Raw genomic sequence first — 26,520 nt, 5'->3', positions numbered from 1 at the left:
CTTGTGGTTGGTGGTTTTGTGGTTGGTGGTTTTTGTGGTTGGTTTCTCTTGTGGTTCGTTTTGTGGTTGGTGGTTTTTACTTTGCGGCTCCGCGAAAAAGGTGACTGAATAAACTTCCTAACTGAAGTGAGAACAGCAGGGCGTCTTTTGAATGGCTGGCCTCCAGCACGCACTCAATGTCTGCCGCCGTGCTTTGGGCGCTCAAGCACGCTCGAGGTTCACAAGCTGTCGGAGCACTGTCAAAGGTAGAAAGCTCGCACTGGAGCCGGGGACAACTGAAGATCTCTCCTCCCTGCCGTTCTATCCATGTCAGCTGCTTCTTTTTTCCCTGCCTATTTAGGCTTCCTTTATCACAGCCGAGTCTCTGGTTAACGTTATCATCGTTTCAAGAAAAGTTTGTACCGCAAGATGCGATTGCCAAATCCGAAAGCTTGACTATACTTGGTTTCATTTCAAGTTCAGGCGCAGCTGATGCTACGACCTGATGGGGCCAATCAGATAAAAAAAGCGAACCATCACTGTGCTCATCATGTGTCTGTTCGTGTTCTATCATCGCCCAACCCATCGTAAACAGAAAAGGCCCCGTGACGCAAGTTTTGACGCTAATTGATTCGTCCTACTGGCTCGTAGCGTCTGTTGCGTCTGAACGTAAGCTGAAACGAAGTATACCAAACTTTTCCAGAATTTTTTGTTTTCTGTGTACAGTCATGTCTCGTTGATATGGAACTCGTTAATATAGATACCTCGCTATATGGGCACCATTCTAAGGGACAAAATGGGAAAAAACGTGCATTTCTGTCTCGTTATTATGGACAACTCATTCTGGACGGTGTTTTGGGGATCGAAGGTGTCCATATTAACGAGACATCACAATCTTCCAAGGGGAGAAAGAAGCACCTGCTCCTATTAACTATAAGAAGGAAAAGCAGTCACAACGGGTAGAGAACTGTTACTTAACAATCATATTTTTTTCCCTTTTTGCGCCGTCACTTTTTGCACGGCTTGGCAGAATGAGATCAGGGCTGTCAGTCAACGTGGCGAAACTTGGAGTTCAAACACCTCATACAAATCATGGTCTTAATGCACTAAAGTATGAAATTGTTTCCTTCATTGAACGAGTGTTTACGTGTACATGAGCCATCATTTATCGGTACTCTCATTTCTCAAAGAAACGAAGAAAAAATAACTAAAACCGTTTTAGGTCCGGAGTATTCTTCTATCGCTAGCAGCTCTAAGCTTCATAAAAAAAGAAGCTGCTGCAAGTGGTTTTTTTTAGACAATGTTTTTTTTTTTCTTTAATGTGTGTTGGGCATCAGCACCCCAGTTTTTACTCAGGACGTTTTTCCTTTTTGTAATACAAAAAAAAATGAAAATAAAGGGTCTTATTTTTTATATTACTATTAATATGAAATCTGGCTTTCCTGAAGCTCAAACGGCAAAAAGCAGGAAAGGGATGCCTTACCGTGTAGGCACCCCTGACACAGAGGCTGGACACAATGACCCCAATGACGCCGATGACGATGTAAGCGACGAATTCCCCAACCTTAACTGCAGAGAATGCAACAAACGTGTTAGCACAACCTAGAGGGTAATTCTGACGCGTGTTTATTTAGAAAACAGGAGTTAGTCATCCTCAGTGGGTGCCTGGTGTCGTCATTGCAATCAGAAATTTAATCAGTGCAGCACCACCGCTAGCCAGGGGTCCTTAACGTGCATCCCGCAGTAGTGATACGTGACGACATGCTAGAACGATACTCGTCCAGATCAAAACGGGAAGGGGTGGGGATTGAACACAGGATCCCAGGGTTCTGCAGTGAAAAAACTTTGGCTCTACGTGCCCCGAGCTGCACATCGTTAACATGCTCGGAAAACCGGTGCCTTGGCAACACCCGCTTGGACGGGCCTTTGTCCAAGCATTTACGCGTGCCTAGATTTTTATGCATGCACGATTCACAAGAACCAAACAATTTAGAAAACACATCTGCGACGTAACATCTTGCTTTCATCTTTCGCACGAAAACCGCTGGCTTAGAGTCGGCTGCGGGGGGCTCTGCTCGCTATTTGTCTTAGTCAGGTGCGAACAAATATATGATTTGTGGCATATCTTCATTTAGAATTACAATATTAATAATAATAACCTATATTATACAACTTATAACCATTGAAACACGAGAAAGAAAATAGAATCCAAGTTATTCCTATTAACTCTCAGCATCTCTGACATTTGACTTGCTAAGTTTTTCTCAGAAATCCACCCTTTTTGAAGTCATGGTTCCAGAGGTTGTGCAATGAAAGCAGATGTTTGCGTTGCATGGATTCACGAGCGACCAAGACAGACTTTTAAGCCAGAGGCTCGTGCCGCAGCGCTCCTGGTGTGGATTGTACGTTCTCTGCCCGAACACCTCGGACTGGTGATTTCCGAGAAAGGTGGAGTATGCGACTCTGCAGCAAGCAGCCTCTTTGGGTAATATTTTGGGAACACATACTGTATTGGGCTGTCCTCTAAGGGCCTTGGCAAGGGGCTGTCACGAAGCTCACCTCTGTCGCTCCGATTAGCTCGAGGGGTTCGCCGCGTTCGCTTTTTGTCAAGTTACGGCAAAATGAAGTAGAGATCTTTTTACTGTTTACGAACGCAAGCCATCTCTTCCGCCCCAAGAGACTTCCAGTCGCGTTGTTTCGGCAGGCTTTCCGAGCCTGTTGATGTCAATATTTTTGAGACGATAAAATGCCCAAGTTCTGTAGAACTTGGGGATTTCTTTTGTGCTATAAAACAGATACGAGGAGATTGGTCGTCTGACAGGAGTTTTCGAATCTACAAATATCGCGCTAATTAATCCTTTAGCTGATCATCTGGTGAACTCAGACTTGTGCCTATCTCGAATTCTCTACTCAACATACTGTATTTCAAATACTTTTTGAAGTATCTTAGTGTCTTAATTGCAAATACTTTTGACCGAGAGTACTTGATACTATATCTTAATTACATTTCTGAGTAAGTTGTACTAATTATCTCAAGTACATTTTTGACATTCCGCCACTTTTCGTGTTTTTCGGTATGAAGTGGCGTGAGCGTGGTACGAGCAAACGTGAACATTCTTTCGAGCAACCAAGTCATGTAGCTAGCTCCGATTAGGTACGGTGACTTTGGTTGAGCTAGTGAAGAAAACATCGCTTTTTTGCCGATTGTGACTCATATTTAAGTCCAAAGTTCGTACAATGAAGGTTTCCCCCTCGCCTTGCCAAAGGCGCCTTTTGTTTCTTAGAGTTTCCCCAAACAATCCTCATACAAAAGGGGCCCGTTGGTTTTACGGAAGTAAGGATTTCCCCTCTGAGACGAAACGCAGACCGGTAAACGACCTACGACAACAATGCAGACTTGAGTGTCGAGAAAATAACAAATAAGAAAAAAAATGAGAAGTGTACCAAAAAAAAATAAAGACATTTTTGTTTTGCTTGGTGTATATTTGGCCCCGCCACTGCAAAACGTCTAGGCTTTCTTTTGTTTATTTTCTTTTTGTCGTCAGTCCGTCACTGATTGCTCTCGCGAACACTGTCTGTGAAAGCAAACATCCATAAGCAGAGAACAGGACAGGAAACGAACTAAAAGCTGAATGACCTCTCAAAATCCCAACAGAGCGTCCCCCAACGCTAAGTGCCTTTCTGTACGCAACCTACTCGAAGAAGGTGCGACCACTGCCGTGGCTAATATGTGGGTTCTCTTTGTTATCCATCCACTCATATCCGTATCCCAAGTTCGTTTATAATGAACTCCCCATAAGGGGAATATGTATTGTAGTTAAACGATGCGTCTAAGGTGCACCGTAGGACATGATATTCAGCGATGTCACTAGCGAAAGCTTGCGCTGGGAACCTCCTTGGTTCGATCGCCACAGCCCCCGCCCGTTTCGATCTGGATGAGTTTCGTACCGGCACACGTTCGTGTAATCACTACTGCGTGATGTACGTTAAAAACCCCAGGTTAGTGGTTGTACTGCACTGGCTAAATTTCTCATCTACAGCTAAGCAACCGGTTACCCGTTGAGGCGTACCAACATCAAGGCTGTATAAACATATAAAAGGAAGCCAATTTTTTTTTTGGTTCGGAGTTACTTTTGTTTTATCGCTCGATTCTGCTGTTTCGCCAACATCGACGCCTGCGACGCTAGCCTTTCTCTATTTTGTTTTGGGCACAAGTTAGCCCCATTAAACGTTTAGTTTCTTCAGTCATTCCCCCCCTCATCATTTGTCATTCGTGACAATATTCTGCTCCTTAAAATTGGACTGCATAAAATAGCCGTACAATTCTTTTTTGCCGGTTTGTGTTGTTGCGCGCTAATAAACCATTCTGGTAAACCAGATTTGCGCAACACTATAACTGTCGTTGTCACTGACATTGATTCAAATTACGCAATGCGGAAGTATCTTCAAAAGTACTTGAACTACATTTCTAAGCATTTGTATCCTACTCAAGATACTTTACAGTGAAAGTAACTGAGTACTATTTTAAATACTTTATGAAGCAGGTATTTAGTAGTTTAACTTATATACTTGTATCGAGTATTTTGTTCAACACTGGTGAACTAGTCATGAAATATTTCATGAACGTTGCAGAAAGCGGTGCTATGGTGCCGGTTGTTTATCCTCATTTGATCGGAAGTTCGCGGGGGCGTAAATTGCCCCATTGACAAAAGCGCCTTATTCTGGTTCATTTAATAAAAGGGTCTAAAGAGCAATCTCGCCGCACAAGTGAAAACGTGCTTACCTTCCACCGAGCTTTTAATCGAGGGTAAATCGTCAAAGACCTCCGCGACCTCCTTCTGGTAAACCAAAAACGTCGCATAGATGATGATGCCAACCAGGGCGTCCATCTGGAAGAAAAGAAGGGAAAGATCAACAATAGAGATCTCGGAAATACCTAAGCCATGTTGACACTGGCCATGTACGGTGTACGCTGCATGAATAAAGAACAAATTACCTGTACACATGCGTCAAGCATGCTGAAGCATGTTCGCTTCATACAGCTGTATGCTTTGCACAAGTTTGCAGATCTTGAGCTAGGTACGTTCAAAGTAAACGCTTCACATTCACGGGGCACGGAACAGGCATTGCGACACCTCTTCCATGGGCGTAGGGCATACTTGGGTAAATTACTGCAGACATTTCAAAGAACCGATTAATTTTAATGCAGCAAAAATAAAAGTATGCTTTCTGAAGAACTTCTATTTAGCATTGTACCGTTAAATCCGTAGAGGTTTCACGACGCAGGTTGAGCCCTTTGCAGTTTCAAAAATTTTATATTAATGGCCATGCGCTTAGTTCCAACATGCTCTGGTGAATCATATATCATCGACCAGGGCAGACTCATAGCTACATTCGTCTGCATTCCAAAGAATATTTAAAAATAAAAATGCCAAATGAATATGGACAGTGGGAGACCTCACGCTCTAAAGTAATTAAGTTTTATAGTTTTTCTTTTAAGGTTTAGAGATAAAAAGAAAAAAAAAAAAAACAGCCGTGAAAGCTACACTTTTGCGGTTTGTGCGGTTGAGTTATACGGCCAGGGGACATAATATAGGGGATATTCGTAACCACCAGTCGGTTGATTAAATATAATTTGTTAATTAACTTTTTTATTAGTTAAAATAGACTAGATTCCAATTAGAAACTTGCCTTAGCGTCATCAAAAACCACTCAATCAACTGTTTTTAGGAAGATACAAGGCAGGAGCATCATTTTACGGCATTCTGAAAGAACGCTCAGTTTCAACGCGTTTCTAGGTTTCGGTTTCTTATCGGAGTGCACCTTTGCGCCCGCGGTCCTGCCACCAAGTAATTGCGGCACGAAGCTACGGCCTCGCTTTCCTCATAGGATGGAGAGAACTATGTCGCAGGTGTGTTGCGCGTCTCGGCCACTAGGGAGCAGGACAGCAGGCGCAGAAATGCGCTTCGATAAGAAACCGAAACCTCTGCCTTATCTTTCTAAAACCTGTTGATTGAGTGGTCTTTAAAGACGCTCAGCAAGTTTCTAATTGGAACATGTCTATTTTCACTTCTAAAAAAGTTAAGTAACACATTTTACTTAATTGGTCGACCGATCGTTACGAATAGTCCTATGTACCTCTGGCCGTATAACTAACCTGCACAGTCCACGAAAGTGTAGCTTTCACGGCTTTTTTTAAAACAAATTTGTGAAGTTAAAAACAAAACAGAGAAACCTGTACATGTTTATAGACAGGCGTAAGTTAGTCAACACCAACGTTCATCTGGACACTCAGCTCTACATGAAACTTTTAACCAGTACAGTACGACAGCTAGCCTGGGGTCTTAAACATGCACTATGCAGTAGTGGTACACGATCGCACGCCGGTACGATACTCATCCTGATCAAAACGGGCGGGGGTCTGGATTGAACCCAGAATTTCTGGGTTCAGCAGCGAGAATTTCCGTTGCACGTGCTCAGATCTGTGGTGCGCTAGCAGCCTAGCACACAAAAAACAAGCAGAGTGGCCATAACTGGATTATATTCCAAATAGACGAGAAAGAAACTAAACCATTTTGAAAATTCTATGAAGCACCAGTGGTGGCCGCCACGTTTGGGCATTTTCGGTTGCCACGTTCGAAAGTCATTCCGATGCCGTGTGTCACGGGAACTTCGAGAGGGGCGCGGCGAAACATGGGGCGCGTGGTCACTGTAATGGACCTCTTTCCAGTAAGCAACTGCGCGTGCGTTCTGCCTTGCCCTTGCTTCCGTCCAGCGCCGCTAACGTTGTCGGCACCCATTAGCCATTAGTCTTTGTATTGGTAATATGGATTTGGGCACTTTAACTTTCCACGACATGCGCTATATATTTGTGTATGCGATCATCATTTTGGTTTCACGTTTTGTATTCAGGTGAACTTTGGTTTGTGCGCCTATGAACCGTGCGATGTTTATATACTGTGTAAGTTCTCTTTTGTGCATACTTGCCATTGACCAGTGTAAGTGGCACGAGGTCCAGTCAAGCTGCCTACTGCTGCTTTTTTTTTTTTTTTCCTTTTGAGCCTCATGTCAAAATCGACGGAAATCAAAGTTAATCTGCTGCATCCAAAACCGGCGACGCCCGGGACTGGCTCTCCGAAGACAACAGTATGTGGAGCGCTCAGAGGTTGGAATTTCCATCGTTCGCCGAGTCGGAACCCCTGCGCTAAATGCTAACACATTTCGTCGAGAATCAGCGTAGCGATAGCAGCAGTTTCCGCATCACTTTTTTGCACTTTCGTTTTTTTTATAATTTGCAGTGTGGGGCTTAAGAAGCAATGCAAACCGACAAAAATGGCAAGCCAATGTGTTCTTACGGGCGGAATGATTGTTGCTGTGTCCTCCTCCGCTGGGTTTGGTGGAGGTGAGGACAGACCTTTGACCGGCTGTTTCTCATGGAAAAACATTTTTTTACGAATTTATTTTTTACGTTTATATATCGCACGTTTTTTTTAAGCGTTTGAGACCATAAGAACAGTAATGGAGGCTGGGGTTGTCAGTGGCCTTTTAAAATAAAACGTCTCCACTCAAAACGTGCTCTTCACCACCACAAATTGTTGCGTAGCAACTCTGTCTTTATTAATTATTTTTTACCTTTCTTTTTTTAGTTTTCAGAACTGTTGCAGCTTAGCACACATATAGGTGGTATTTCTTGGACGCTATGTTGGAGCGCGTTGTTCAGAACGAGCTTTCATTTTTCTGTACACAGCGATTTATACGCCCTGGCCCCTTCCCCGAAACGGACCCTAAAGGCTGTGCCAAACACTCAGTCTTGGGTAGTAACGCGTTACTAGTAACGCGTTACTGTAACTTAGTTACTTTTTCGGTAACTTGTAACTGTAACGAGTTACTTTTTGAAAATGTAACTTGTAACTGTAGTTCTATTACTTTTTTCTGAGGTAACGATGAAAGTAACGAAGTTACTTTTGCCGTTACTTTTCAGTTCTTTGTGAATAATATATCATTAAACGAGTATAATCTAGCTATTCCTTGCACTTTCCAAAGTGTCTGTTCCGTCATTTTGAGTGTCAGTTGGCCTTGCACAAACTTGAGAATACGTTCTTTCTCGCGAGTCACTAACCGAATATAGCCACGTGTAGATTTGATGAAGAAAAAAAAAAAAAAAAGAAGAATGTAGTTATCTTTACGCACTTGCTTGTACTTTGTGACTGAACACTTACATCTTAGTATATTGAAGCACTACCTATGTTGCGGTTTTTTCTTTTCTGCGCACGCATTTTAATCGGGTGAATCAACCGTGAAACAACAATACACGCGGAGGGAACTTCGTATGTTTCGTATTTTGATTAGTGCCACTACTCCGCACTGCGCATGTTTTGTATATTGATTTGCGCCACTACTCCGGCGTGGTTTCAGCGGTGGAGGCAAAATTTACTGTTGTTTGCGCAGGGCTTGTTTCGGGTTTGCCGGGTACGAACTGAAATATATAAAAAAAAGTCCACGAACACAGCGCAGCCGTCAACGAGCCAGCAATGTGCTAGTGCTACAAGGATAGGAATGTTGATGAGAACAGAACAAAGAACAAGCATGGCCGGCGTACAGAGTATTTTTCTGTGGTGAAGTTGGTTGCTAACTATTTGACCGCAGTATGCAAACTTTGCAACAAGGAGTACTCCGACAATAAGTCTTCGTGTTCAAATCTGAGAAAACACATCCAGTTCAATTTTTGTCTTTATTCTTTTCATAATATTGACTAATTTTCCAGCTAAATTATTAAGTTTGAATTTACCGCTATGGTGAAAGCCTGACTGATTCGTGTCTATATTTTTTCTTTCAAACATTAGTTTTTCCTTAATTTTTGTGTCATATAAAAGTAACTGAAAAGTAACGTCGTTACTTTTTGAAAGTAACTGTAACTGTAACGAGTTACTTTTTTGTTGCGGTAACTGTAACGGTAACTTCGTTACTTTTTTGTGAAAGTAACTGTAACTGTAACGAATTACTTTTTAAAAGTAACTTACCCATGACTGCAAACACTACAACAAAACTTCGTACACAAGGTGCACCAACCTCCCACGTGCGATCATCATCGACGTGTCAGTATCCGCCGCACGGGGGACGACATGTCGGACGGCTGCAGCCATCGGCAACGCGGATTTCGCGAACTTCGCTGACGTCCCCCGAAGACCGGTCCACTCGCCAGGATCGTTCACCGCACTCTTAGAGACTCTTCGAGAAAACGACGGCGAGGAATCCGGCGGCCGTGATTGGCCAGTGCAGCGCTTGACCTTGGCGCCGTCCAATCAGGGCGGTGGAATTCCTCGCCGACTTTTCCGCCAAGTGTCCAGATCAGAGCCCCTGGGTGGCGCAGAACGGAACCACGCTTGGCGAGCTAGTCCGCATGCACGTGTCTCGAACTGTCGTGGGCGGGTCGTGTACGTCAAAACTTTCCGGTGTCGAACCGGTCAGTTTTGACCAGACTTGAAAAGTAATCCGTTACAAGTAACGGATCACTAATATCTGTTACTTTTTCGTATAGGTAATTTTGTAATTACCACGTTACTTTTTTTCGGAAGTAATTTGTAATGTAATTTTGTTACAAAATATTCGTAACGGATTACTTTAATTACTCGTTACTTTATAAAAATATGAGCATACTACCATAACTGGAGCGATACGAGCAGAACATTCAGCAGCATAAAGAGAGCAGGTTCAAAAAAATAGAAAACATCAGGAAGGGAAGAATAGCCGAAAAGAAAACACGATTTTTTGTATGACCGGTCACTACACTCTCAGAAAAAAAGGAGCCAAGTGAGCAAACAAGGGTTCTTTTCGCTAAAAAAGAACCGATTTCGGGGAAGATCCCTATGAAGCGTGCTTTCTCAACCAAAAGCACCCCTCGCAAAATAAAAAAATAAAATGCAGAGCTAGTTTCCGGCCTGGAAAAAGCGAAAAGGGTGCTTGTTGCAGCCAGGAAAGAGATAAAGCGATCTTTGGAAAAAGGAGGTCACTTAAGTCTTCTACCGGATAGAGGGACACAATGACCAGGCTCGAAAGGCTTTGCACGCGAGAAATTGGGTGTGCCACTCTGTGGAAACAAAGCTGCCCGTGTGAGCTGTCAAGTCCTTGAAAGCTTAGACAGGTGGAATGTCGTAGTTATTTACCAAGTCGCGTGCAATCTGAGGCCGAGATAATCTTCGCCTTCGACCACAGATGAAACAGGCTTCGATGCCTTTGACTCCCGGGCCACCTGCTTCAGCGGTTTGAACACTGGCGTTCGTTTGCAAGCGTAACTGCTCGCCGTGTTTTATTTAGTATGAAATTTTAGTATAAAGCTACTCTTTGGTACTCATTTGTATAAACCAAACGGGTCATTGAATTAAAGTTTATTTGAAGAAATCCGTATCTGCGGAAATCGAATGTGTACTTTATCCCCGCCCCCCCCCCCCAAAAAAAAGAAAAAAAAACTGCATACAAATTTTTGAAGGCGCAAAACTTGAATGAGCAACACACACACAAAAAAAAGTGCGTGTTTTGATGAATGAGTGATACGGTGATTAAGCGGAGTCGTGTTTTTTAGTAACAAGAGCCATTTTTTAACTTCCTTTCGTGTTTAAACAATATACGTATAACTGCGCGTATAAATGAAAAATGAATAAAACAAAAAAAACCTTTTTTTTTTTAGTATAGAGTGCAGCTGTCCTAGCTTGTGGTCATGACACCGCCCGTCTCCCAATACGGCGCCTCTGATTGTTTCGCAGCACGCGCCAAGCCGCGAAAATAGAGTTGGGACCCATCCGCGAGTGGCGTCAAAAATACTGCTGCGCGGAAGGTTAAAGTGATGTGTTGCAGTCATCTTTATCTTCAGAAATAAATCAGCCTGTAAATGGTGGTTTTTCGATTTCAAGGAGCAGATATGTCTAGAAGGATACCCCGAAGTAATCCTATAGGCATATTCGATAAGTGCGTTTTGAGTGAAGCAAAAATAAACTTCGATATGTTGTGCGTTCAAATTTATGAGTAATAACGCAGTGTAAAAAATAAGTGCTCCGTCCGCCGGTGAACCCCGCTCGCTACTTTGAGGTCGCCCACCAAAAGTTAGAAAAATGGGATGGCACGAGGAAAAAAAACAAACAGAAACGTGTTCGTTGCTGTTCTCATAGTTTTCGCGAACAATATGGCATGGTAGGATGAAGAACAAAATGGCTTCGGACGAAATGGCCCTGGACGAAACGGACCCGGACAAAATGGTCCCAAGTGCAATCCCAGAGAGAATGGTCCCAAGTGATTTTTAGACGCTCATCTTTTAATAAGGTGCTACTCTGAAGTTCTATTAAGTACATTCAATGCTCTTATAATGCAACTTTTGTAGAGACTATAAAAAAAGAAGCTCAATATAGACGCCAGGGTGTTGGAACGAAATGTTTTTCGTTCCGTTTTCATTTTCGTTCCGTACAAAAGAGTTCCGTTCCGTTTCCGCTCCGGAACAAATAATAAATGCTCCGTAACGGTTCGTAACGGTTTCTTTCTATGAAAACACTCGCAACAAAAATTAAAAGGAACGTAACGTTTATTTTTACACAAAAATAGATAATTCAGGCGCTCTAGAGGAATCCGCGGAAACGACATTGCTTCTGAGATCATGTTCATTGCCTTGAGAATGAGATCATGATCAAGGCACGGAGCATGATCTCAGAAGCAGCACGTCATCAAGTGTGCTCGGTGAAAGGCAAGACCTCTGGTCCGATAAAATAAATTTCAGCGCCGAGAAGGCCCTGAAGGCCCATAGGGATGAAGTACACTTTTGCAACAGAGTCTAAGACTGCCGTATCCGTAGAAAAACAAAAGATAGACTTCTACAACGCCGGGTCACAAACTTCCCGCGCTGCCGTGATCTGTTGTCTGTCTGTGTCTGTGTCGTCAGAAGAAAGCATGGAGGAAGAGGGTGCAAGAGCCAAGGAGAGCATTGCGAGCGTGTGGAGGCGTCGCGCCACCGCGCTCTCATTGGTGGGAAGCGATGGCGCCTTGCGTCATGTTTTTTGTTTCTCGTTGTATTTTTTGTCTTTGTTTTTGCTATGCTTGTTCGCCCGGAGTTTAGACGCGGGAGCGATGGCTTGCTTGTCTTCTCTTTAATTATTGTACAAACCAACGGCTGTCTCTTCGCTGCGTGAAACGAATTACTGAAATACCTGATATTTTCCCTTGAACCGAAAACCGATAAGAAAAATTTTTCGGTTTCACTCCGGAACAAAATAATAAATAGTGTTTCGATTACGTTTCCGTTCCGCCCAAAAATATCGTTTTTTTCGTTTTTTCGTTTTTGGTTTTCGTTTTGTTCCGATACCCTGATAGACGCGACAATGTTGGAGAGACACACACACAGGGCAGGCACCTGTCTCGTGTGTGCTTTTCTTCGACTTCGTACCGTTTATTTTGCACTCTTTTTCATTATGCCGATCAACCAACTAGCCCAACAATCTATTTTACTGCTTGATACAACTCTTTCTGATCTCCCGCTCGAAGCTTTAAATTGATGCTGTACAGTTACATTTTGTGAACTTAATGTTTTACTTTAAAGGAGTTCCCTGGTTAGTTCAACAGAGCTACAAGAAGACGTTTTGAGTGAAGCCATACATAGCGCACATTTACAACTAGTCTTTTTGTTTAATGAAATGTTTATTTCACAAAAAGAATGTATTCCATTATGCGAATATTTACCTTTGTATGTGTTGGGATTGTGCCAATTAAAGCTAATAAAAATTAGGAGCAAGAAAATACATGACAAAATTTATTTGGACCATTTCGACCGAGTTTACTATTCGAACAATTTTGTCCGTGGCCATTTTTCCGGTTCTCGGGCTGGTTCTGTGTATTTGATTCCCATTTCTAGCGTAAAAGGGGTAAGCGCCGACTGCACGCCCAAGGATTTGCGTGACATGGCGCTTAACTCAGCTAATATATGTTCAGAAATGGCAATTGACGGTTCGAAGGTCGCTCTGATTGGAATAAAAATTATTTGTCAACGACATCTATTCGCTCTGTCTAATTACTTTATTATCATTTCTCTTTTCAGTTCCAAAATAGGCTCGATTATCATTCAATCTTGTTTTCCAAGCCTCTATTTTAGTAAATTCCTATAAAAAAACACGTCACTGACTGGACACTGAATCATCGAATCTAGGTGCGTTGTCGTATTGCCGTCACAAAAGTCGCTCAGCCACCAAATAGGCCGACACGCGTTGTTCAACACAATGTGTTGCTTCTTTCCGTTGACGGAAGGTGTCATACCGAATCTAGATTTTCGCTCTTGTTTATTTTGCGTTTCTTTTGGGCAAGAGAGTGATCTGCCAACAATTTTACCGGCGTTTGACGGACATGCTTGGTGATGTGACCGCCGTGTTTCCTGGCAGACAGGGACAGAAAAGTGATGACATGTGCATAGTATCTTCGCCAGCGAACCATGGTTCGGACAGCTCAACGGCACCCCAGAAGATACGCCATAATGTCTTCAAAAGCGACGTTTCAGGGGCTAATCTGCTCAGCACTAGGCTGACAGTTCGGTGGAATCGTCATGCTCGTTCGACCAGTGAACCTTCTGTCTTGCACCACGTGATCACAACCGCAGAGAAAGGTGTCAGGTGATAAAAACCGAACGACTAATTGGTTCGGCGAGCACGTAGCTTCCACCACGCTGTCAGCTTAGCGGTGAACAGGGATGGGTCGCTGAAGGTCACTAGAGCCAACAGGATCTATCTTCGTTGCTCGAGGGAGTGCCAGCACTCGCTCGTACGAGTGGCGGATCGGAACAATGTTTTACCTCCTCTCCCTTTGGGTTTGGAGCTTTAGAAGGAAGTACCTTCCTCACTTTCCTCTTAGCCATCACTTGCAACATGTCAGCGGACGTGAGCACATGGACGATTGGAGACGTCTGCAGGTGGCTTTTTGAAAACGAACTGCAATCGGCCTGTTCATCATTTCAAGGTGAAACTTTGTAATTTCTCTTAAAAATTGCTATAAGTACAGTTGCGCTCAATATGGCCAGAAAGTGTTTGATGCATAGGCATAATAAGTAGGACAGGAAGCGGCCTCTTATTAATTAAGCTACATGTCGTTTGAAATTTCTTTTCTTTTTTTTTTTTTTGCTATTTTGGCTTAGGGTTGTCCAAACAAGCACGTTGCAAAAAAACAACAACATTATTTTGACAGTCTCGTATCTTGAACTACACAAGAGAAAAACGTTTTTGAAGCGAACACTGATCTCATTACTATAATACTGACTTTATATATATGACAAAATACTGAGTTCAAGCTTTCCGCCAGAAAGATCTCAAGAACAGAACTTCGAATTTACAGCGCGAATGAATTGAGCAATGATATCTCTTCGTAACTGTAGAAACTTATACTACCGGGCTTTAATTAGCTAATGTATCTGTATTTATGGCCCCAATAAACGCGAGAAAATAGGTGCTGTAAATGTTTGTGTTTTTTGACCGGCCAGGGACATGACACTCCGAGAGCCAATCACTGCAGTTTACGGCACCGCTCAACTAATGACAATGCCGAACATTTGGTTAGACCCAAAGATGCAGTCTGCGCTGTGACATTAAGGAATGCAAAACGTCCCGCTTGCATTGCTTAATGTAACGGCGCAGACTGCATTTCTTGATCTAAACGTATGTTCGGTGTCGTCATTCGCTGAGCGGACTTCGCAGGTTGCAACGACTGGCTCTCGGAGTGTTGTGCGGAAATCGAGAGGCGCGAACTTTTTGTGTTGGCACAAATGTGGATGTATGTTTGATAAAAATAATTGTTTTACTTGGTCCTATATTCAGTGCTACAACTATTATGTCAATAGCTTACATGCGTAAACGGCGCATAAACGTAACAAATTGCTTTTGTTTTAGGGATTCGTTGATACGGACAAGTGTGAATACGCCGTGAGCGTTCGCCGTCATGTCTTGCTCATGAAAGAAGAGATAACTAAAGTGCCCCTGAACGTCGACCTGATACAAGACCGCATGATGCGGACGTTTCAGTCTTGCCAAGAATTGATCCTCAGCGAGGCTGGAGTCCTCGCAGTCCTAGAGGAATTTCCAGCAATGATTTTCCCGGAATGGTAATTATATATTGTCTTCTTTATATTTAGTCTTAAAGTTTCGCGATTTTTACAGGTCATCAGGACTTCAAAAGTTTCTTACTACCCGTTTTATCGCCTGTGAATGAGATAAGGGCTTTTGATACGTGCTAAATGATATAATTTTACCTCGTCATAAGGCTAGGCAATGAATTAACATTCCGATTAAGTAACTACATGTTTTATTCTCAATCATGTGAGTTTAATCGGCATATTGGTTGAATTTAGAGTTACGAAAAGTCTTATAAATAAAAAAAGTAAGGAGAATAGTCATTTAATTCTTTTTGTTTGTTTATCACACAACTGTCTCTCATGGCTACTTAAGTGTTTTATGATTATTATCTAAAGTGGTTTTGAAATTTAAATAATAACGTACAAATATCTTATTTTAAATGTTTGCCATGCTTTTTTTGTGTATGAGGCACAATGGCAAGTTGCTATTTGAACTTGTTATCGTACAAATATGTACATATATTTTATTTTAAATGTTTGCCATGCCTTACTTCTGTATGAGGCACAATGACAAGTTGCTTTGTAGTACCCATTATAAGACGTAGTAAAAACTTGTCAAAGAAAAAATCGGTTGTTCTAGGCCTTTTCTGAGATACAATATCATGCCTGGAGATCAGTGCGACCTATAAATTGATTAACTAGTTAATATAAAAGAAAACTAATCGAAATTATTTTAATTGACGCCCAGCCCTACTCCACTATTGGGCAGGAGATCGAACTATAGGGGGCGCTCTGACCCCTTAGTTGTCCCCACCCTCGGTGTTTACTCAACACAAGGCCTGCACACATGCCAACAGGCCTTATAGACATGCCCATGCCATCTTCTACAATAGAGTGCTGGGCACAGTTTAATGTAAAAAAATACTAACAGTCGACGAAACTGGATTTATTCTTAGAGAATGCGAACTTGACCCACTTCGGCTTTTGTGCGGAGCTGGGACCGTGCATGCTGCATTGTTCATGCAGGCCAGGGTGGAAACAAAAGAGCCCCTCCTCGCCCTCACCGGAGAACACAAACTCCAGCCGAACGCTGACGCCGCGTTCGGTTATGTCGGCCGAGCGCTGAGTCATTGTATTTGTTGTCCCCATCCGTGTAATTCCAAAGTTAACCGCTTGGGGCGTCACGGTCGCTCCTCCTCCCCAATAGTCACAGAAAGTGAACATTTAGTTAATTAATATATATACATATATATATATATATATATAGGGTGTTTTTTTCAATAACAGATTGTTTTAAAAAAGCCGTGAAAGTTACACGAGTGACAAAAGTTACACTTTTGTCGCTCGTGGAGGTGAGTTATACGGCCAGGGGGACATATTATAGGGGGATAATCGTAACGATCAGTTGGCTAATTAACTAAAATTTGATAATTAACTTTTTAATTAATGAAAATAGACATATGGTTTCAATTAGAAACTTGCTCAGCGTCATCGCAAACCACTAATTTATTAATTTTCAGAAAGACTTTGAGCGCGTGAGAACCGTAGTAGTGCACTAAAGTTGCCACTCGTGGAGCAGGTACAAAGCTAGCGGTTGCGGTAAGGCGCCCGCGCTATTCTTCCGTCTTTTATCTAGCCCCAGCCTTGTACCTGCTCCACGAGTGGTAACTTTAGTACAATACTACGTTTCTCACGCGCTTAAACTCGCCGAGGAAGTTTCTAATTAGAACCATATGTCTATTTTCATTAATTAAAATGTTAATTAAGGAAATTTAGTTAATTAGCCGACTGATCGTTACGATTAGCTCCCTATAATATGTCGCCCTGGCCGTATAACTCACCTCCACAAGCGGCATAAGTGTAACTTTCAAGGATTTTTTTAAACAAATCAAAAATACAACCTGTATATATATATATCTGTCTGCGTGTGTGTGTGTGTGTGTGTTAGCAATCCGTGTGTACAAATCTATAGCGCATAAATGTACTTTTGTAAACCAGCAACACTTTCCATTTGTTGTTTATTTTTCAGTTACTACAAGAAGTTAAACTGCCGTTCGGCAAAGACATCCGGAGGACATGAGAACCAAGATGGAGGCATTTACATTTTCTAAACTGGTGTTCCTCAGAGGAAAAAAAAAACACGTCACTCTGAACCTCGAAGAGCTGCTTGAAGGTATACTTTAGTCGGTGTTTTTGTAATCTATCACAAGTTTCAGACTGCGACGACGCGGAGGTTTACCTTCGTCCACCATAAATATGCTGGGTTAACTTTTACTACCTCATTACGAACTGATGACCGCTTATCGGGGCCATTTGTTTAAGACAGGGTTAACTTATACTCGGAAACAGCTTTCTGTGGCGTTTCTGAAGCGGAGATTGCGTGTGCATAGCCTTGATTGGCACTCAAGATGCGCGGGCGTTTTTAACATCGACTACATTGCCAAAAAAGTTGCCCAAGTCACCCCTGAGTATAGTGCATTGTCACAGGTGGTAATGCAAACTTCTCAGGGTTATATTTTCAATATACGAGCTAGTAATATAAAACAAATCCTTGCTTTATTTTCTGAAAATAATTTAGAGGAAATATAAGCGACTCAAGTCAATGACAGGTTAAGAAAAATCTAAAAGAAGAAAGCCGACGGACGCTTGGAATGGAGAGAAGGTTTCTCCTCTCCCCTACAAGCTTCTGTCCGCTTCCTGCTCTCCAGCTCGTAGATTTTTTTTTTAACGTGTTACTGACTATAGGGCAAGAAGGATTAAATATGGGTAGAACCAACGTTTCTTGAAACATGCCTAAAATTCCTGTGCATCTTCTTTCCCGCAGAATTATCGAGGAGCCAATCACACCAATCCACGAAGAGAGCTCGGCGAATAAAAAGGCCAAAGCATGTTTAGACATATGAATGAAGCGAGAGATGTCACTGAGCATGACGTTCCACGTGCTGGCTTCATGCTCAGTGTCACGTTATACAGACTTCATTTTTAAGTCGAAACATATTTTCAGCTTCTCCATTGGCCGAGTTTTCTTCGTAGATTGCATTGATCGGCCCCTCGAGTATTCTCAGGGGAAGTGGACGCACGGGCATTTTTAAGAGCCGAGAAAATGCGGTGGCACGTTGGGCATTGTTTCACGTGTGTACTGTACATATATTGTAACTCAGACTTCCGATTTTCTTCCTTTACTACTTCTTGGTTGGAAAGGGAACACATGATGCTGCGTGCCGTTTTGCGCTTTTACACAGTGTTGTAGCGAAGGGGGCTTCGAAGGGGACGCTTCGTCATCCGCTGGTCGCGCTCTCTAGATCGCACTGATTGACCCACTAAATGTTTTAAAGGAAATCACATCTGCGGGTATGTTTTAGAACGTAAGGCTAAACGAGAAATAAAATGCTTAGTGAAACCTATACAATTATAATTGATCTAAAAGTGCGGCGAATGAGTAACTCCCAGCATAATTATACAGAGGAGAATACATGTGTTTATATTCTTGCTTTCTTGTTGTAGGAAGTCCGGACACTGATGCCACTAATCCATCTCCAGCAAAATAAATGTGACATCTTTTTGGACGGTGTCCTGACGGTGAGCGGCATCAGAACGACAGTAGAAGTTGTGTGCGTATTGCTGGCAGTGATACCCGTCTCGCCTTAAAACTCTTTCAAATTTTGTTAGTTTTTTTACTGCGAACTGAAAAATCAATTTTTGCGACCCCAATAAAGTATATGAATGGACATGATCTTTACTTTTCTGCCTGTCACCTAGTTAATTATGTACCGGAATGAAGTGTGTTGACGCTGGCCAGACTGATGTTTGCCAACCTGTCGAAAAGGCCCAGTGCTAGTGATTAATGAACAATCTAAAGACACTTTGGTTGATAGAAACAAAATTCTCCTTGTGGAGCAAGAAATACAAAATACGATCTACTAAAAAATAACTAGGAATGTGAAGAAAAAACGATTTGTAATAAAAGAGGGTTAGAAGTACAAAATATGGTTTACTAAAATAACGCTAACATACTCTAAAGAACTCGGGATTTATTGAAAGAACCAAGAAGGGTTCCGAATAAAACATGAAATAGGGTTCATACAGAAAAACCAAAAAGGGATCCGTAAAGAACCTCGAAATAAGGTTCATTAAGAGCACGAAGAAGGGTTCTGGAAAGAACCCGAATAGGGTTCATTAGGAAGAACCAATAAAGGATACGAAAAGAACCCTGAAATAGGGTTCATTTAAGAGCACCAAAAAGGGTTCTGGAAAGAACCCGAAATAGGGTTAATTAAGAGCACCAAAAAAGGTCCTGGAAAGAACCCGAAACAGGTTTCATCAAGAGCACCATAAAGGGTTCGGGAAGGAACCCGAAATAGGGTTGATTAGGAAGAACCAAAAAAGGATCCTAGAAGAACCTCGAATTAGGGTTCGTTAAATAGAACCCAGAAGCGTTCTGAAAAGAACCAAAAAGAGGGTTTGTTAAGAAGAACCAAGAAGGGTTCCGAATAAAACATGAAATAGGGTTCATAAAGAAAAACCAAAAAGGGATCCGTAAAGAACCTCGAAATAAGGTTCATTAAGAGCACGAAGAAGGGTTCTGGAAAGAACCCGAATAGGGTTCATTAGGAAGAACCAATAAAGGATACGAAAAGAACCCTGAAATAGGGTTCATTTAAGAGCACCAAAAAGGGTTCTGGAAAGAACCCGAAATAGGGTTCATTAAGAGCACCAAAAAAGGTCCTGGAAAGAACCCGAAACAGGGTTCATCAAGAGCACCATAAAGGGTTCGGGAAGGAACCCGAAATAGGGTTGATTAGGAAGAACCAAAAAAGGATCCTAGAAGAACCTCGAATTAGGGTTCGTTAAATAGAACCCAGAAGCGTTCTGAAAAGAACCAAAAAGAGGGTTCGTTAAGAAGAACCAATAAACGATCCGAAAAGAACCCCGAAATAGGGTTCATTAGAAAGAACCCTTCTTGTGGGTTCTTTTCTGCACCTTTAAGGGTGCCGCCCATTGGACAAGCGAAATAACCCTAAAAGGTGCTAGTTGGCACGTTTTTTTTTAGAGTGTAGAACCACTAAAAAAAACGGGGAAGGCATGCACAAATATGCGAAAGACAAATATCAAGTAAGACAACGCCGAGTAGGCCCCGCGTCGTCTTCCATCGTGTTTTTCTTCTTTTGCCTGGCAGGAAGAAGCTCTTCGTGTTTATTTGTTTTTGGCTTTTACGCCCCGTTTCACCCTTTTCCGACTTCTTCGACGCCTCCCGCCTCCTGCAGATATTTCCGCGAGCGCAGCTGACCAAGCAGGCAGCGCACTCGTGGCTTAACGGTTATCGCGCGTGCGTTCCACGCAGAAGGCCAGGGCTCGATTCCTGGCCGCGGGGACGCATTTTGTAGACTCTAACGTAATGTTCTGGTAAATTCGAAAACCGTGTTGCTTGTTCGAGGTGAGAATGTTCTACACGCCGAACCTTCTACGCGGATTATGTCAGAAGCCAATGCGCGTACACAAGGGGCTCCGCGGGGCGCTTTGCAGTCAGTCTCGCCCCAGCGCTCGATCCAGAGGTTTCGCCGACATCGACGCCCATGACGCTCTGCTGTTTTCTTCTGTTCCTTTTTGTTTTGGGCACAAGCTTGCCCCATTAAACGTTTAGTTCCTACAGTTATCATCGCCTCATCAAAATGTCATCCGTGACAATATACATTAAACGCGGGTCCGTACCCCCTCGATTCGCGGGTCACAACTGGCGTAGCAGACGATGTAGCCTCGCACGGGGGGGGGGGGGGGGGGGGGGGGGTCAAATTTTCTTTGTCTTTGACATGCGCTACTTTAATCTAGGACGCTCTTGAGGCACGGTTGAAAAGCGCCCGGCATGAGGCTAAGAGCATCGTCTTCGAGGGTACGGACGATACTTCTTTTGGTTTACTTGTTTGCGCATGGTGGTCGAGTCCACTCCATTTTACAGTCAACTGTCAACATAAAAAGGGGGGCGGGGGGGCTTAGGCCATCTAAGGAGTGCTGACAAAAAGAAAGAGAGAGAACGCGTAAAAGTGGTGTGATCCTCTAGTTGCTCTAGTTTTGTGAGACCGATGTCCACCACTTCTCTCGCTCTCTACGCCCCCCCTCCTTTGGCGTCCACGAATATTTGCATGAAAGTGAGAACCGATGAACGATCGATAATTCGCAACCGCCACTTCTTCTCTGACTGGTCGAGTTTTCTGTCATGCAGTGTCTGTCGCCTCCATGACCATCTCTTAATGAGATGTTTAAAATCCAGGCCATAAGGAGAACGGAATCCTAGAGTTTCAGTGGATACTTTGCTTGCCAAACGAAACAAACACACATTGTCATCAGCAAGAACAACAAACTCTAACCTACGAAAACACATCAAGGTAAGCTGGGACACCTGCATTCTGCATGGGCTATACATTGTAACGTTAGAACGAAGTTTTTCTTTTCTTTTGAATAACAGGCGAAACACCAGAGTCAAAAGGGAGCTTTCGTAGATCGCTTCTTTATCTCCGAATCTCGTAGCGGAGGTAGACGCTGCTGCTGAGCATGCGCACCGCTAGCTTTGTCTGCACAGCTCCAGGAATCTTTTTCGGGGCCCGTAAGCTAGCGGGATGGCGGGTGGGGTTGCAGCTTTCGGTGCCTTGTCAGCTTACAGGTGAACGGAGTGCAACTACACTCTTTCTCTTAAATACAATATTTTTTTTTACAAAGACTCCCGTATGGGAAATAAAAAGTAGTGTTGCGGAATATTTTTCGAAAATATCAAAATTGTTTTTCTTTGTTCTGGATAAGTGGATAAGTGTAAGTAGGTAAAAAGTAACCTGAAAGTAATCTGTAACGTAACGAGTAAAGTAATCTAACGGTAATCCATTACTTTTGAGGCTCGGTAATTTGTATCTGTAATCCATTACATTTTTCAAGTAACGAACACAAGTCTGGTTTTGACGTACATATGTCTCGCGCCTATACTCCTCTACAGAATTGTCTTCTGCTTTCTAGTCAGACGACCAAAGTCCGCAGTAGCTCTCGTTATCTAATCTACACTCGCTACTTGCAAGGACGAACGTGAATTCTGCAGCACCTCGCACACAAGAAGGGAGAAAAAAAGTTTATAAACGACGAAATAATGCTAAAAACGTCATTTCCGACAGTATTTTTTTTTCTTTCTTCGTGCGCCTAAAGTTGATCACGTTTCGCGTCTCGGTTGACACGAACCGGCAGACGCGTGAAACTAAAACGAAAGACCAGACCGCCCGTATCAGCAGAAAAACACAAGCGGTCCCCCAGTCGCAGACACAAACATCTTCCTTCACGCTATAGGGTGTATCACGCAGGCGGCGGGCAAGGCTAGCTGACGGCACGATTAGCAGACGGCGCGCGTAGCGAACGGGACCTTGAGCGCAACCGGAATACCTTTTTTTGTTATTTGTGTTGTCCGTTTACGTCTGCGCGTCTCCCACAGAAATGGCGACGAGATGTTTTCGTGGCGCTAACTTCCGGGCGCTCTTGTGTGACGGAGAGGGTACAATGCAAGCAGACGACATGCTATGTAATAGCACGGAGTGGCTATGTTAGTTCGCATCTATGCCGACTAAAAACGTGTAATTTGTTAAAGAAACGCCGATGATGTTTTTGTGTGTGATCTTTCTAATGAATAACAACGCCTCAAAATAGCTTTTTATATAAAAAATAAAGTTCAAAAACAAGCCTAGAGCTTCACATTACAGCTTGCGCGGCGTACGTCAGTGATATTCACAGCCCCTCCGATTCTTATTCTTTCGGATCTGTGGAGGCTCTTGTAGAAAAAGGTTTGCCATTCACCAGATTAATTGACGTGCTGTGATCTTAGCTGTGCACAGTTGTGTTTGCAGAGCGCCGCACACTTGTTTTAGCTATATTGAGCTTGCCGATTCCGACGCTTCTATCCAAGTGTGACACGACAGTTCAAATGCTCGTCAGTAACTGACGCTTAGCTCCTACCGCATCGAACACGTGGCTAAGCCTAAATAGATGTGAAAATCGTTGTCATCGCAACATCTCACTACTCCAAGACTCGCGTTATCTGCAGCTTGAAATCAGTTCTTCTAAAGCTTCACAGTTACTCCCGCTAAATAAATCAGCTGCTTGCAAAGTATGCTCGCTCGTGTTCATTTTAGTTTAGTCCTCGTTGAAAACCTAAATCTTCGGCGACAGACGATCAACGCGGAGGACGAACGCCACAAACAATTCGAGAACGAGCGCTAAATTAGAGCGCTACGAATTGTATTGTTTTGGCTGAAAACAGCCAACAATGTTTACACATTTTTAAAAAAACCGGCGACGATGGACGAAATGGAAACCAACACAAAATGTCTCAAACGCACCTACTAAACTTTTTTTTGCATCATTATACATGCCGTGTCTCACACACGCGTCTCCCGGAATTCGCACACGTTCTTGCGACCTTGCACCACGGTACAACTCGTCATGACCTCAATTCAAAGCAACGACCTCATCGATCGTACACAACAAAACGCACACGGATGGATGTACCGTTTATAAAAGGCGGTAGCTTGCGCCACCTAGCCTACAAAGTAAGAAACAAAAGTGTGACTTCTTTACCTCGGCTATTCGCTTACCCTCTGCAATTTCGAAATTATCACCAGGGATTGTGGGATACCACCGGGAAGACCTTTGAGGGATGGTGCAAAAATATAACTAAAACTATCACCCCTCGCTTCTTCTCCCCAGCGGGGGAGTCGCCCATTTTCCTTCTGGTCAAACCTAGTCGGTGTTACCCCGGCACCGGGCCCACTGGGAGTCAAGGTGGAGGCTTTGGGCCGGAGCCACCTGGGAGAGAGTCCCAATTCTTCTCTGTCACGCCTGTCCCCAGCTCTGTCAGTTAGTTGTATGTCATTCAATTCTCCCTAGATAGTTTCTACCAGTCTTCCAATCTCCTCTTTGTTATTCAATGCACTTATTCATTCTTCCATTCTCGTCTATAAACCCCAGCGCTCCGGTTAAATCCGTCACCCTTTCCGGGAGGGCGAGAGCAAGCCCTGTGCACCTCGACACCACATGGTCAATTGTCTCGTCTTCCATTGGACATACGCACAGCGTGTATCCATTTCCTTATACTTTGCCCTATATGTCCTAGTCCTCAATGCTCCCCAGTTCTAGCTTCGAATAACAACGCAATTTGCACACGTCTTTTTGACCTTTAACCACGGTACAGACCTCACCGCGTGCACTATGATACAGGCAACAATTCAACCGTCATTTCCATTTTTTTTAATGTGTAACTCTATTTAGGTACGCCGGTTTACTTATTTTTTTAAACAATATTTACACTGGTTTTAGATTTTCTTTTGCTTTAACCGGTTTGATTTGGTTTTACTTTAACTATTATTTGTAGACAAAAAGTACTTGCTAAGCGCATATGTTTTACGTTTTTTTTTTTTATTATGTTTGTTAGTCGCGATGACGCTGCAAGCGGGAAACGCAAGCGCGCCCAACTGCCTCGAGAAAACCCTATACTATAAGTCGACGACGCCAACGTCGTTGCGTTCGGGTCCCGCGATTTCTTAAAGGCACCCGAATGTTGGGACCCCTCTTCTAAAAGCCTACTAAAATAGCCCGTTCGCATTTTCGATTGCGGTCGCTGCCTAAAACAGAGTGGCGCCTGCACTGCGTCGTGACTCATTTCCAAGTTGCAATCACGTAACCTTAAAGCCGCGAACACACAGAGCGAAGTTGCATCCCGTAAGCACAACCGCTCCGCTCTTCCAAACAAGAAACAAAAAAAATAGACGTTAAAGCGAGGAGAGGGTGATGGCCGGAAGGAGCAACTTGAGGAAAACATTGCGCAATTCTGCCACACGCTTTCGCGTCGCTCCCTCAAGGCCGCCGCTGACGCTTGCACCGAACAAACAATCCACCCGCGTCCGCGACACCGTTACAACCGGCTCGTTTCCCGTGGCATGTCTCACTGGCACCAAAATAATAAGGCCCGCTTCAGACGGGGCAACTTTTCCAGCAATTTTGAGGCTGCTGGCGGGTTGTTCCCTAGCTTTCCCTAGATCGACACGAATTGTTGAGATCGGGTCCGGCTCGAACGAGCGAGCAACTCGGAGCAACTCCAAGACGTTCGAAACGGCTGCAGCCAATCAGGGACGCAATATTTTCACGTGACACCCCTGTGGTGGTGATGATGACAGCTATAAACTTGGTTCTGGTTTGAAATGGATCGTTTTTGGAAATAAACCTTTTCAGAAAGATGAGTTAGTATTCTCAACACCATTCAAAGATATAAAAACACATTTTTAGCACTCAGCTGGGCGCCTAAAGAGTTAAAGAAAAATACAATTTCATGATGATGATAACAAGTCATAGCAATTCGGTTGCTGCGTGTGAACGCGGGCGGCCCGTGTTGCTGGATTTGCGACGTCAAGTTGCTGGGCGAAATTGCCCCGTCTGAAGCGGGCCTAAGAGTTTTCTAAGTTCCCACGAAAACAACCAAAACCGCCCCTCAAAAATAATCGCAAACAGGACGCGGGTACTCACAACACTGAGGATGGCCAACACTTTGGTGCCTGTTCGGACCGTCATGCAGCCACAGCAGCAATGCGTGAGGTACGCCATGATTCTCTCCTAATCCAAGCTCCTTGTCGTACACGAACAAAGCAAGATCATTTTGAACATTCGCTGCTTCAACGGCGGAAAACACTCGGAGAACCGCCTCCAGCGACAAGTCAACAAATGCGCGGCGCTCTGTCGAACGTTATGAGAAAGGATGAGCAAAAAAACGGAGAGCAGAAACGCGAAGGCGCTGCAGTGGCGCCAGTGGCGTCGGCGGTGGACGGCACACACTTTCCCTTCCTTTCCCCCGCCGACATCGCGACACGCCCCACCATCCGCGGCGCTGGCCACCATGACGCCATCGTACGTCATCGTAATTTGTTTTGGGTTTTTAAAAAAAAACGTCACAGATCAGGACCACAGTGAAATCCTATTTAGTGGTCCCACTCAAGGCCACTTCCGGTAATCGCGCGTAGACTGCGCTCCTCAAACCGGATGGCAACAACAACTGGACGTCTATATCCAAGAAAAAAAAAAAGAAGAAAAGAAGGAGGTAGAAAGAATGGTAATAAAATTATTTGAGTACTCTATCTTATTATTTTTAGAAAACATAATTATAAAGGTCCCAAGTACGATCAGGATTAAATGGCCTTTTTATTTGATCGCCTTCCTCTTTGTTTTCCTTTTTAGCTTCCTCTTTGTTCTCGTCTTTGGAACATTACACACGCCGGGCCTTTTCTCCTCAGCCCTCCTGGGGTGATATGGAACCACGTTCCTAAGAGCAGTGATTTCGGTGGTGTCATTCAGTCCCAAGTAGTACAGAGTCTTGAGAATTCCTTTTAGCCTGCGCGTTTGGGTGACCATGTAATGCCCAAAAAATGCGGCCTTGGACCCTTGTA

General features: G+C 43.5%; 1 protein-coding gene across 2 annotated transcripts in view; it reads right to left on the bottom strand.

The window, feature by feature from the left end:
* Positions 1-25,837, bottom strand: part of LOC115326889 — a 45,444-nt gene extending 19,607 nt beyond the window's left edge. The window contains exons 1-3 of one of the 2 annotated variants that reach the window (XM_029987834.3): positions 25,607-25,837; positions 4,763-4,868; positions 1,463-1,548 (exon numbers count right to left, since the gene is read on the bottom strand). In XM_029987834.3, coding sequence (XP_029843694.2) covers positions 1,463-1,548; positions 4,763-4,868; positions 25,607-25,684 — 270 coding nt within the window. In that variant the 5' untranslated portion in view covers positions 25,685-25,837. The remainder of the gene's footprint in view (positions 1-1,462; positions 1,549-4,762; positions 4,869-25,606) is intronic. The other variant, XM_040207279.2, reaches the window with a different exon arrangement.
* Positions 25,838-26,520: the final 683 nt, after the last annotated feature.

The sequence above is a fragment of the Ixodes scapularis genome, unplaced genomic scaffold, assembly GCF_016920785.2.
Source record: "Ixodes scapularis isolate PalLabHiFi unplaced genomic scaffold, ASM1692078v2 PGA_scaffold13__105_contigs__length_92229423, whole genome shotgun sequence".
In the NCBI taxonomy this organism is placed as follows: Eukaryota; Metazoa; Arthropoda; class Arachnida; order Ixodida; family Ixodidae; genus Ixodes; species Ixodes scapularis.
The sequence above is the reverse complement of the archived record's forward strand: the minus strand, read 5'-3'. Positions and strand labels throughout refer to the sequence as shown.